This window comes from Eptatretus burgeri, chromosome 1 (genome assembly GCF_056783735.1).
Source record: "Eptatretus burgeri isolate ZD-2024b chromosome 1, Ebu_testis_v1, whole genome shotgun sequence".
NCBI lineage: Eukaryota > Metazoa > Chordata > Myxini > Myxiniformes > Myxinidae > Eptatretus > Eptatretus burgeri.
Genome location: NC_140961.1, coordinates 155,604,461 through 155,618,459, shown reverse-complemented (window position 1 = coordinate 155,618,459; position 13,999 = coordinate 155,604,461). Strand labels below are relative to the sequence as shown.

General features: G+C 32.1%; 1 protein-coding gene across 1 annotated transcript in view; it reads right to left on the bottom strand.

The window, feature by feature from the left end:
- Positions 1–13,748, bottom strand: part of LOC147035807 (extracellular calcium-sensing receptor-like) — a 44,370-nt gene extending 30,622 nt beyond the window's left edge. Inside the window, exon 1 of the mRNA XM_085869612.1 lies at positions 13,406–13,748. Within this exon, the coding sequence (XP_085725738.1) occupies positions 13,406–13,635 (230 nt within the window). The 5' untranslated portion in view covers positions 13,636–13,748. The remainder of the gene's footprint in view (positions 1–13,405) is intronic.
- Between the last annotated feature and the right edge of the window lie 251 nt (positions 13,749–13,999).

Here is a 13,999-nt window from a genome sequence, read left to right as displayed (position 1 = left end):
ATGTTGTTCAAATCGTTCTTTTGTATGAAATGAATTAAGACATCGCTTACAAGGATATATTTTGTTTGCTGTTCTGAATGCCTGAGAAGAGATTAATCTTGATAAATTATTGATGTATGTGTAATGTGAATTCTTTCCAACACTAAAATATAAAAGATCAATGTGTGTTTCTTCATTTTTATAGTTGTTTGAAATTTTTAATATTTGAACTTTGTTTGTATCCGTTAATCCATATACATTAATTGAAAGATTATTCTTTTTCTCAAATTTAGGAATATCTGTTAGTGGCATTGGGAATTTAAAATCTTTAATATCCAAGGTATTCTCATATTTCATATATTGTTTTACTCTTTCTGAATTACATTTTGGTGGATGAAAGTGAGCAAGAACAGACCAGAGAAAACATTTATTATCATTGTTCTTAATGTTAACAACTGCCTTCATTAGTTTTATTTCGTTTGGTAATTCAATATAAGAAGAAGCTTTAAGAGGGTTTGATTTTAAAATGTGTATATCTAAAAAGATGATTTTTTTTAATATTGAATCCACTTCCTACCACTGTATTATCAACATCCTCCTCTTGTCTTGATAGTTCTTCATAAACCCCACGATTCAAAAAATCTTGAAATGATGTTATAAAATGAAGATCTGTTCTCATATAAGGAGTATGTTCTTCATCTTGTCATTTCATATTCATTTTCACTCCCATATAAAACTTTAAAGTTTTCATTTCTTTTAATATCTTTTTAATAAATTTTTCAACATCGGGTTTCACTATTTCAATTGATTCAGCTATTGATGATGGACCGGGTTCTCCAAATTGAAAAATCCTTATTTTTATATGCCCTTTAAATGCCCCATCAGTGTTTTCAATATAATAGTCTCCCTTTACTTTAAACACATTTTTCTTGTGTTTTTGTGATTGAAGATGTTTATTATAACTTCTCTTCAAAACATCCTTTGAACAGATATCACAATGTTTTCTTTCCAACTCAAGAGGAGATATTTTATGAAATAGATTAAATGAGTGTTTGTTAGTTCGGAGGTGTTTTCTATAATGTTTATATTTGTGATTACAAACATCGCATTATGTTGTATTCACCATATTTATATAATAAATCTTTGCTTAAACTAAAATTTTCTTGATGAAAATTTCGTTTATTTTACAGGTGAATCTGTGCTTAAAACCATTTTATCCTCCAACTTTTTCACTTAATAAATACAATGTTTCAAGACACAAAAGACAAGTTTCAATCAATCTCTTCATTTGTTAAAGATACTGAGAAATATGTCAAAGATGTAAAATTGAACAAAGATAAATATAACAACTATTGGATAAAAACAATTATGGTAAATAATATGAGTTCTTCAATTTCCTTCAGTGGAAGGGCTTTTAGTATACCTGGTAGAACATCAATTAAAGTATCTCTAACAAAAGTTTCTCCTCTCCTTCTGGTAATATATTCAAAACTAGAAAAAGCAATGAAACAAGAAAAAGTATCAAAAAACAAAAACCTTATGAATGAAGCTTTAGAAAGAAAAGATAAGACCATCTGTAATATGCAAGGAGAAATTTGTATTTTTTTCAACAACCTTAAAGATGTAAATCCTGATGAAATAAAGGATGTTAATATATCAGGTGAAATGACGTTTCGTTCAATAGTAGTTAACGATCATTTTAAAATTACCTTTAATATAAAAAATGTTGTCGTTGAATCTGATAATGAAAAAAAGTATATCGATATCGATGGTAATATTATTAAATATGAGTCAATATACAACTGAAAGTATAGATGAATTTCAGTTTAAGTAAAGTTTTACTTTATAAATATGCTAGATTTTCCTGATTCTCCAGATGACAAATTTGAGATTTGTCCTGCGTGTGAAAGACGGGGATTAAACACAGAGTCAAAAGCCTATAAACAATGTATATTCTGTGATTATCTTCTAATTAATGATAATAAAAAATATAAAAAGGAAAATAATTCTTTTAGATTTAACCAAAAATGAATTACTTTACAACATTGATGAGAGAAATGAATGTAAAGTATGAGGGTGATAACACACCTTTCCTTACAAGGGAAGAAACTGAACATATAAGAGAAATATTCAAAGGATTGTTGTTATATATTATTCATGGATGTAATTTTCAGGGAAATATCAACACAAGATACTGTATAAATAAAATAATGGATTATCTTGAAATTAAACCTGAACTTAGGATAAAATATAGAGTTTCTAAAAAAGCTAATAATAAATTAAATAACCTGTTTTCCAAATATATAAATGAATGATTTTTTACCCATTTGGGAAAATAAGATAAAATTTAACAACCATAAAAATCTCCCAAATTCATTAAGATGTCTCATAGTTGGTTCAAGTGGATGTGGAAAAACTTGCTTACTTTTAAAGATGCTCCTCACTCCCAACTTTTTAGATTATGATAATTTAATAATTTTCACAAAGTCGAGTTTTCAACCAGAGTATCAACTACTCTCACAAGGTTTTAATGCTGGTCTTCAAAAAGAAGATATAATCGGTTTATTTAAACGTCAAAAAAACCTAAATGATTATAAAATTGAAGATATAATTCAACTATTTTGTGATACACAGAGATGTAAAAAGAAATCAAATCCTATAACTTGTATTCTTAGTGATAATACGGATGATATACCGTCTCCCCAAGATTTAGATAATTCAAAAAAGAACCTCGTTATCTTTGATGATTGTGTTAATGAGAGAAACCAAACGGTAATGGACAGCTACTACACAAGAGGGAGACATTCTTCTTGTAATTGTATTTATCTTAGTCAATCGTACTTTCAACTTCCTCGTTGTTCCATCAGAAACAATGCTAATACTTTTATTTTATTCAAGTTAAATTCAATAGATATCAATAATTTTTGGAGAGATAATTGTTCTACATTATGTAGTAAAAAGAAATTTGAGGATTGCATGAAGCACACGACTGAAAAATATAAATATATTGTTGTGAAACAAGATGTGATATTAAGGGATATATTTTTTGTTTTATAAACAATTACATATATAAATGACAACTATTATTGTAAATATTGTGGGTAAATCTGCTTCTGGAAAAAACTTTCATAAATCAAGGTTCTTGTGTAGTACAAACGAGAATATTGTAAATTTACTTTAAAAACACCCAGTGATACGCATTGTATCAACAACAACTAGAGCAATAAGACCTGGAGAAGTAAAAGGTGAAGATTATCACTATATTTCAGTGGAGGAACATAGGCGATTGAGGAATGAAGGACAAATATTTGAGGAGGTTTCTCTTGGTACAACAAAATATTCACATTGTAAGAGTGAGTTAAGGAAACTAAAATCTGGTGGTCTTGGGATATTAGAAACTAATCCAGAAGGAACGAGACAAATGATTAAACATCTGAGCGGAGTGAAGATTTTATCATTCGGTTTTGATGTTGATGAATAAACTCAACGCAAAAGTATGAAAAGCAGAGATGCAAGTATTAGTGAAGAAGAAATTACAACTCGCATTAATGTTCATAAAGAATTTGATGAAACATTTAAAGAAAAGGATTTATTTGAACACATCTACTTGAATGATGAAGAAAAGGAAAATTTCCCTGTTGATCTTTACAATTCATTAAATTATAGTTTACAATAAATAAATGGATGCAAAAGAAAGAGCAAGAATTTTTAAGGAACATCAAGAGTTGGTTTCAAAAGTTGTAAAACAGCAGGAAGACATAAAGAAGAAACGCAGACAGAAACTAACGGGCGAAGAAGCATTTGAAAGAAAACAAGAGAAATTTTTTAAACCACTTTTAAAAACTTCCCAAGAAAAAATGAAAGATGTTTCCACAGTTCCCACAGTAGAATATATTCCTAAAAAACTTCAAATGTTATAAGATTTGATCAAATGACGGAGGAAGAATTAGAACATTTAGGAGAATTAAAGGTATATGATGATGAAGGTTTATTTCAACAACTGGAAGAGATTAATCAACCCCCTGATTATATTGTGAATGCTCTTCAAAACAATGAATATTCAGCGGATTCAAAAACTAAAGCAGGACTCATTCCAACAGAACAACCAGCAATATTTCATCTTCTTCAAGAAAAGGTATTGATATTTAATGATGAATTAAGGTTCTTGGGTTCTGCTCAACCCCCTGTTAAACTAACTCCGAGATTAATGTTTCTTCTCACAAAAGATGGAAGACAAGGTTCAACTGTGAGGGATGAATCAAAGTATATTGATAAACCATTGGATATGGAAAATAATGATGATAGAGTATATATTGATCTGCTGAACACTCTAAATTATAAGGTTATTCTTTCTGGTAAAAGTAGGAAGAATGAGAAGGAGAAACACATTAATCAGGCTTTAAGTATCCTTGGTTCAGGTGTTAGTTTTCTTCCAAATGACCCATCGCAATTAGTTAATAGACTGTTATTGTTGTTAGGTAGTAAGGTGGCTGGAAATAACAATTGTTTTAATGAAGCATCAGCCATTTTAGACCAGTTGATGAACATGAAAATAATTAATAAATATCAATATAAAGACATTTTATCTCGTATTAAATAAGATGAGAAGCACAATCCTTCGTTTCAATTTCACATCAAGCGACCACACATCTTCATTCCCATACCCACTACTACTTGACCCAACAAAAGAATATGAGGCATCTTTATTGTCCATGGAAACTTATAATACCTTATTTAATATAACTGATAAAAATGACAAGTTTAGTTATAATCCCGGAAGTGGATACAAAACGATAATAGTCCCACCCAGAGCATATGAGATTTCTCAAATATCTTCCGAAATTGCTCGTCTTATGAAAGAACAGGGTGATGAACCAAAAAATATTGTTATAGACATTCAAAAACATACTTCAAAATCAACGATTAAAGTTAAAAATAACTACAAGGTTGATTTCACAATTGATCATTCATTTAGAGAGTTATTGGGTTTCTCCTCAAAAAAGATTGAAACCAATGGGACGTTTTACACTGATAATGTCATTCAAATATCCTCAGGAATAAATTCGGTGTTAATTTACTGTGATTTGATTGATGGTGCTTATAATGATGGAAAAAAACAAATACAATATTTTCATTCAGCGCATACTCAACCCCAATTGGTTATAAATTCAATATGGAACCCAAAAATTTGGTTTATCTCCCTGTGTCAGGAAAAACCATACACAGAGTAAATTTTAGGATAACCGACCAAGATAATCGTGTGATTTATTTTAATGGAGAAGTTATATCCATCAGAATTCACCTACGAGAAGTTTTCCAATAAATAAATATGATGGTTATTGTGAGGAAACACGAGTTGGGAAAATATAAAATAATTACAGGGGATGGGATGTTCCTTTCCCCATACTACAAGGGTGAAGGTATGTATCTTGGTAGAGGATACTATAAACCAAAGAGACAAAGGGGTGTTGGACATCAATTTAGATGAGATGGGATAATTGATACTCTCATGGGTATTGGTTCAACTATTCTTAAACATAAATATCTAATTCGTTCAACTGCTTCTGCTGTGGGAAATGTAGCAGGTGTTGTAAAGAGCATAAAAGATGCCCAGAAGGAATCTCATAAATTACAAGCAATAAAAGAAATTAAGAAAGGCAAAACTCAGTTGTCCCCCCAAGAACGACAGAAAATAATTCAAATACTTGGATCAGGGTTTCAAAAGTTTTAACATCTTTTTTTCCTAAATAAATACAAGTATGGAAGCAATTGATAGTAGCTATGATTTGGATGATACTTTTATTATCTCAAACTCCACTAAAAAAGAAGATTACTTCAAGGTAAATGTAATAACTGGAACAGACTGGAATACGAATGGTACAAAAAGTTTTGAAATAAATAATCAACAAACCTATTTGAATCTCTCCGAAAGTTTCTTGTTGTGTAAATTTAAATTCACTAAAGCTGGGAATAACACAAACGCTACACTTGTAAATGATTTCTTCTGGAAAATGTTTGATAGTGTGCGTTTGTATATTGGAACAGAAGAAGTTGAAGCGGTTGATTATGTCTCTGCTGTATCTGAAATGATGAAATTTACACTCTATACATTCAGTGATAGAATGGGAAAGGGGTCTGTCGAAGGTTTTATTCCTGATATGTCAACGGAAACAAACACAGACCCTGGATATACTCAAAGGAAAGGAGCGTATAATGATGATACAAAAGCAGAAAATAGTTTTACTGTGGCAGTTCCTCTTAAAGGTATATTTGGATTTTGTGATCATGATAAAGTTCTGTATGGTCTTAAAATTAGATTTCAACTACAAAGGAATGATAATGAAAATCGATTGCTTTTTGGTGTTGGTAATGCTTTTGGTGATCAGAATAAATTTGTAATTGAGGAGATGAGTTGATATATCAGTGAATATACTCCTAATCTTAAAACAGAAGAGATGTTGAATCGAAGACTTAACTCAAAGAAACCACTCAGTGTATCATACCTCAAAAGAAGATGTCAACACGTTAAACTCAACCAAACTACTTACACGTGGAATTTGGGTGTTCTGGAAGGAAAGCCACGATATCTGTGGATCATTTTTAAAAAGCCAGATGGTGATACTGCGACTGATAAGAATAATGCATTGAGTGATAATGCTAAGGTGAAACAACTTCGCGTTTCTCTAGATGGAACATTTTATCCACGAGATAGATTGGAAATTAATTGGGAAAAAATGATTTTGCTGAAGCATACAAGTCTTACCAAAAGGTGTGTGAAAGTAATGGAAATAAAGAACCTATTTTGGATATGACAGCATTTAAAAGTTTGTATACAATCTATGCGTTTGACCTGAGCGCTCAAAAGGAAACTATAAAGTCTAATTGAGTGGATACTTCCCTATACATTGAAAGAGGAGAGAGTGAAGAAGTTGATACATATTGTTTGCTTTTGGAAGAAACAGAATTGCAGATTAATACAGATAATGGTGTGATGATTAGTCTCACATAATTTTTTGTTAAATAAATGAGTGGCAAAGTACCAACTGGGGTATATGTTAATCAAATCAATCTTCATAAACTATCATCTTGTGTTCAAAATCAAAAGCCTTGTACGATTAACGTTAATACAATTCAGAGAAAAGGAGCAGTAAGAATTGATGTTTTTCTCACAAGAGAACAGGTTAAAATCTTGAATGACACTGGCTCACTTAAAATTAAAATGACAAAACCAATGTTGAAAAAATATTTAATAAGAGAGACGAGTGGAGGATTTCTCCCATTTCTAATTCCTTTATTTGCTGGTTTAAGTGCGGTTGGAGCATTGACGGGTGGTATTTCAACAGCGTTGAAAACTGCCAACGAAAGGAAGGCTCAACTCCAGGCTCAAAAAGAATTGGAAAGACATAACAAAGAGTTGGAGAAACAAATTCGTGGAAGTGGTGTAATTGTAGATTTTGCTGAAAAACTTGAAGGTCTGCCTGATAAAGCGAGATTGTTAGTTGGAGATATGCTTTCTTCTATAGCACAAGCAGGTGTAAAATTAACGAAAAGAGGTAATGGATTTTTCTTTCTAATAAATAAATGAGCATTGATGAGTGGTTGAAAGAATTTGGAAAGAATACAACATCAAATTTACAACTTGTCAAATATTGTAAGAAATTAAAAATTCATAATGTGGTTATTTTTATGAGAGATGAATTAACAAATGTGCCGAAACATACAAAGAATATTATTATGAACTTAGAAGATAATAATGGGAACGGTTCTCATTGGGTTTGTATTTTAATAGTCAAGACAAATATTATTTTGATAGTTTTGGTCTTCCACCACCTGTTGAAGTCATAAAATTCTTACGGAATGGTGTTTATCAAACATTTCAAGTCCAAGAATTAAATTCCAAGTGTTGTGGTCAATTATGTCTATATGTGTTATTTCAACTCAACAAAAATAAAAAATTTTATGATATTATTTTTAATTTAATATAAATGACTTATGTTGGTAAAGACGGTTCTATCTTTGGTGTATCTCAAGAACTGGATATTGATTTATCAAATTATTACACAAAGGCACAGGCTGAACGACATAAATATAATATAACCAAAAATATTAACATGAAAAATGCTTATAAATTAAAAAATTATCCAAGCCCGACTGACGCGAATGACTTGGTGAGATTAAGCCATTTATCACAATATATATCCTTAAATAAAACGGCCGTGTATTCCAAAGATACAGAAGTGTTGATATTATCTCCAGGTCATACAGAATTCACAGTTCGAATTCAAATAAATTTTTATAAAGAAGGGCGTATCGTTTGTTTGAGAATAGAACAATGGGGGTATGATATGAATGATTTAGGGTATAATTGGTCATTTAAAATTAACCTCGAAGACCTGAAACAATTAAATCAGTCTCGTAAGGAAGAATATTATCCAATTGGTATCGAGAATGAGTTTTGTGGGGCCACGATTAGTAAACAACAAATAAAAGAATTTAATAAGGGTAAATATAATAATGGTTTTGCCCTTGTTCATCTCATGAAAACAGAAAAAACAGATTATATATAATAAGTAAAGAAATACAAAATGATTTAACTTTGGGAAAATGGGGAGGTGTTTCGAGCCATAATATTATTCTAACATATATTTCTAATACATAAATGACAGCAAGAAGGCTTCAAGAAAATTATCATTTCTGTGTCCAAGCATACCTTCAAGAAAAGGGTATTCGGTATTTTAATAAATATGTTCTACAACATAAGAATGAGGTATTTTCAATAAAAGATTGGCATTATGCTGATGTTGATAAACCGACAACTTTAGATTTAATTAGAATGTTAAATAATGAAAAAATTATAAAGTTAAGAAAAGGTAAGGCTCTTTTAGAAATGCAAAAGAAATTTTATTGGTTTCTTTGCACAATAATCCCCATCTAAAATATTGAAAAACAAAACATTGAATTGAATTGAAATTGAAATAAAATATTGAAAAACAAAAAGAAAAAAAATTATTTTGGATACAGGAATAACAAGAAATCCTGATGAATATATGTATGATATTCTATGGGGTGTAAGCGATTCAAGGATAATAAGGGATGAGGAAGGAGTTGAAGAAGAGAGGGAAGAGGAGGAAAAGGAGAAGAGAGAGAGGGAGGAAAGAGAGAAGAGAGAGAGGGAGGAAAGGGAGGAAAGAGCGAGACAAAATAAATGTCAAAATATGGAAAACAGTGAGATTAAAAAAAGATTGGTGGTATTACAGAAAATAACTCAACCCACCGAGGAGGAAAACAAAGAATTTACAAGTCTATTTGCAATATTTTCTTCAAGACTATTGACATCGACAAGATATTCATTTCAATTAAATTTTTTCATTTTTTTTTCTTAAATAAATGGAGGAGAGAGTGAAGGCATTTCTAAGGATTCTTTATGTTTTAAAAATTAAGATTCAAATGTGCATGTTGGAAACTAAAAAGGTTTTTGCAATCTGCAGGAATTTTTCTCATAAATAAATGAGTTATTGTCTCAAATGTAAAAAGAAAACTAATACTAAAAATATTTCATATATTAAAAGTAAAAATAACAGGGTTATACAAAAAGATATATGTTCGGTGTGTGGTTTAAAAAAAAAATCAATTTATCTCCAAACACAAACGAGGAGGAGATATACAAAAGTTTTTATCAGGAAGTAAATTTACAACTACTGGAATACCAGGGGAATTACATCTTCCAGTGTATTCTTTCTGTGGTCCAGGCACAAATTTGGATAAAAGATTAGATGAGACAGAAAATCCTAAATCCTGGAGTAAACCAATCAATAGAGTTGATGAAGTGTGCATGAGACACGATATTGATGATGGGAATACCACAGCGTTGGAAGAAAAGCATGAAGCCGATAGAGAAATGTTGTATAATTTGTCTCTGATACAAAATCCAACCTTGAGAGAAAAAGTTGATCGGTTCATTGTGAAGAAGATGATCAGTGCTAAATTGAAACTTGGACTTGGAAATTCAAAAAACTTATAGGCTCTAATGATGTCATTAAGACTGAAGAGCAATTAGCTGATGAATTACATAAACCAATATTCACAAAGTTTCAGAGAAGGAAAGTTTATTCCAAGGAAGTTGATTATATCTGGTCTGCTGATTTGATTGAACTCAATAATGATAAGGGGTACAAGTATGCTTTAACCGTTATTGATTTGAGGAGTAGATACGTATGCGTTGTACCATTAAAAACAAAACAGGTAATACTCTTATGTTAGCCTTTCAACATATATTTAATAAAAGTAAGAGAAAACCTAAAAAATTGTGGACTGATGAGGGTAGAGAGTTTTATAACAAGACATTTATGAATTTTCTAAAAAATAACAGTATTACATTATACAGTACCTTTAATGAAGGGAAGGCAGTTGTTGTTGAACGTTTTAATCGTACCTTAAAAGAGAGACTATATAAAAAATTCACACAACTCGGTTCACAACAATGGTCATCTTTTATTCAGGATATTGTGGATAAGTATAATGACACGATTCACACGTCAACAAATAGGAAACCATCAGAAACATTTACAAAATTAAAATATGAAAAAGAGATTAATGTCAGAAAACCTAAGTTCAAAGTTGGTGATATCGTAAGAATATATCGGTGGAAATCTCATTTTGAAAAGGGTTATATTAAAAGATGGACGAACGAGCTTTTTAAAATTGTTGATGTAATAGATACGGTTCCTTGGACTTATAAAATATATGATTTGGAAGGGGAAGAGATTTTAGGTTCATTTTATTCACAGGAATTACAAAAGACAAATATAAATTGAAATTTTTTTGACTCCGCCCCTTTTTGACTCCACCCACACAAAACCCACCCACATTAACCCCACACAAACCCCACACAAACCCTGCCCACATAAACCCCATCCCAAACAAACCCCTCACAAGCTCCACACAAGCTCCACACACACAAACCCCTCACAAGCTCCACACAAAAACTCCACCCCACACAAGCTCCACACACACACACGTGTCTCACCATTGGTTTAATTCATTCGAGATCAGAGGCCGTGATAAGACTTCGTACCAGTCATTATAAATGTTTTTCAATTCTCTTCTAAAATCATTGACCTCTTCAATAAGAGCATTCATTTGATGCACCTCATCGTGATATGTAAACTCCACTTCTTCCAAGGATCTGTCAGGAAAAAATATATATTTTCGCATTATCACGATTTAATTTGTAATCAATTGCTTCATCGTTCAAAGAGGAACCAATACACAGGCTTACCAACTTTGTGTTGAGCTGTTTTGTTCATTGGAAGAGAGTGAGTCCATGTCTCTGGGCCGTGATAAGACGTCGTGTCAGTCTTTAAAAATGTTTTTCAATTCTCTTTTAAGATGATTGACCTCTTCAATAAGAGCATTAATTTCATGCACCTCGTCGTGATATGTAAACTGCTCTTCTTCCAAGGACCTGCCAAGAAAAAAAATATATATCAGAATTATCATGATTTAATTTATAATCAATTGCTTCATCGTTCAAAGAGGAACCAACTTACCAACTTTGTGTTGAGCTGTTTTGTTCGCGGAAGAAAGATCGCTCATGTCTCAGTTGTAAAAATGAAAATCCCGTCTGGCAGAAACTTTGTCTGGCGAATCACTTATAAGACAACATGAGGAAATTACCTAATCATTGGGTGTGGCCACAGGAAATGACGCTTCGGGAGAGACAGCTTGGAAAATAACTGGGCGATTATATTCTCAAATTGTATGAATCATTTTCAAAACATACTTAAAATACCCTGATATGATTTTGATTAAACATGTTTTCAGTTCGTGTTCTGAGATAAAATATAAACACGAGACCTTGTCTCACTGAATAGTTCCTGTTTTTCTTTTCACAGCACGACCGTGTCAAAAAAACACTTCCTCATTTTCACGGCATGAACTGAAAACATTTGAAACAAAACTTTTTTAATGGCGTGGTTTATACACAAAAATGATTTGCAACTCGGGCGGTGGCCAGATGAGATCATTAAGAGAAGTTTATCATTTCGTTATGGCACAAAATGGGTATCTTAAAAAATATAAAGATTCAAATGTTTTGTTTTTCAATATTTTAGATGGGGATTATTGTGCAAAGAAAATTAAACTATTGAAGGAATTTGAGAATGAACAAATCTTTATAGGTTCAATGAGTGAGCTGTTCAACCCCCAGGTGTTCAATTCAATGAGGTTCAACCTCCAGGTTAAAAGGGGAGACAAATAAATATACCTTGGGATAAAAAGGGGGTTTATTTTTAGGGAAAAAAATAGGAATCGCTGAAAATCCCCCATTCATTTACATGGGGAAAAGTGAGCCAGAACCAGTATATCCACCCTACTCATAACGCTTTGAGATATCATGCTTTTTATCATGTTTGGTCACATCTCTCAAAAGTGAAGAATTACTCAAAGAATCTAAAAATAATTATAGTATCCGGAGCTGGATCTGGATCTTCACCAAAGTCTAACCAATTCATCCTCGTCACACACACAACCTGTGCACCAAATTTTGTCTTAATCCGTTCATAACTGTGTGAAATATCCTGCTCACAGAGAGACAGACAAACATATAGACAAAGAGACAAGGGGAAAAACACAACTTCAGTGTACCTTCGCTGGTAGGGGTAATAACTTATATTGTATCAAAACATATTTTAACAGACCAGTCGATTTATCTCATGTTCATGACAAGGATTACAAGGAAATTATGCACAGGAGGAGGCCATTCAGCCCATCATGCCTGCACCACATCAATACGAGATTTAATAACTCCATCAATACCCCTTCCCTTCGTGTGCAGCCAGTTTGGCTGCTGGTTGCATCATTGGTTAAGGGCACAGATATGCTTCTGATGCAGTGACTGCCCCAACTACCAGTACACTGGTACTCATTTCACCAACCTCAGAATGGTGTCAGGCTGAGTCCACCCCCTGGTGTTAATTCAGCGAAACAAGGCTTGAACTAAAGGCTCCGGGATCCCAAGCCACAATGTTAACCTCAAAGCCAAAACCAAGTTGACATTTGTTTTGCAAAACACAAAAGCACATTTCATTAACATATATTGATAATTATCAAATAATTATGTGATATTTATTACATTCTTATTGTCGAACATTTGATCTCAAAGCATAAATTATTTTTATCTGTTCGGTTCCTCAAAAAAAAGATTTTCTAAACAGTGAACATACAATTCATGGTGGGATAAAATAACAAAACCATTTCATTAGTAAAGCTAAACTCTTCATGTCACCAGGAATATTCAGAAAGTATTGATAAAGAAAAGAAAAGTCAAAATAAAATTGGACGAGTGTGTCATTTCCTTGGATCTGTTTTTAGATCGAAGGTAGATTTAAAAAAAGGTTTTTGGAAAAGAAGCTGGAAGAATACTCACTCAAAACAGACGGCCGGTTGAGGCCCGACCTTTGGATTCAATGGAGCAATGCTTGCTCTCCTGTGTAAAGGAAACAAACCACCGAGCATTAATTGACCATGTAGAAATATTCCACTTGACATGTGATCAATGTTGATATCACATGCACTGCAAAACAATGTCTTCGAATGTGGAGGAAGCAGAAATATGAAACACAATAACGACGACGAGGTTGGAATCCATGAAAACATGTTTCACTGCTGAAATGCCCGATGAGGAACACTTTCACTTCTTTCAAGTATCTTCATCCAATAAATTTAAAGTCACAATAACAACAATATGAAACTCTCATCCGAGAAATAGAAACTCAATGCTGTGAGTTCTCACGAACTAAGACAATATGTCTCTGTGCAGGGGAATAAATCTCCTGCTTTTCAATAAATGCATGAGCCTCATGGGACACCCAAATGGGGGATTATTTTAGGAATGATCAAAGGTGTTATGAAATTGAACAATTATAAATCGATGATAATTATCAATATATGTGAACGAAATGTGCTTTTCCTCTTTGGCAAAACAAATGTTCAATCCAATTATGAATGGTTTATGTTGAGC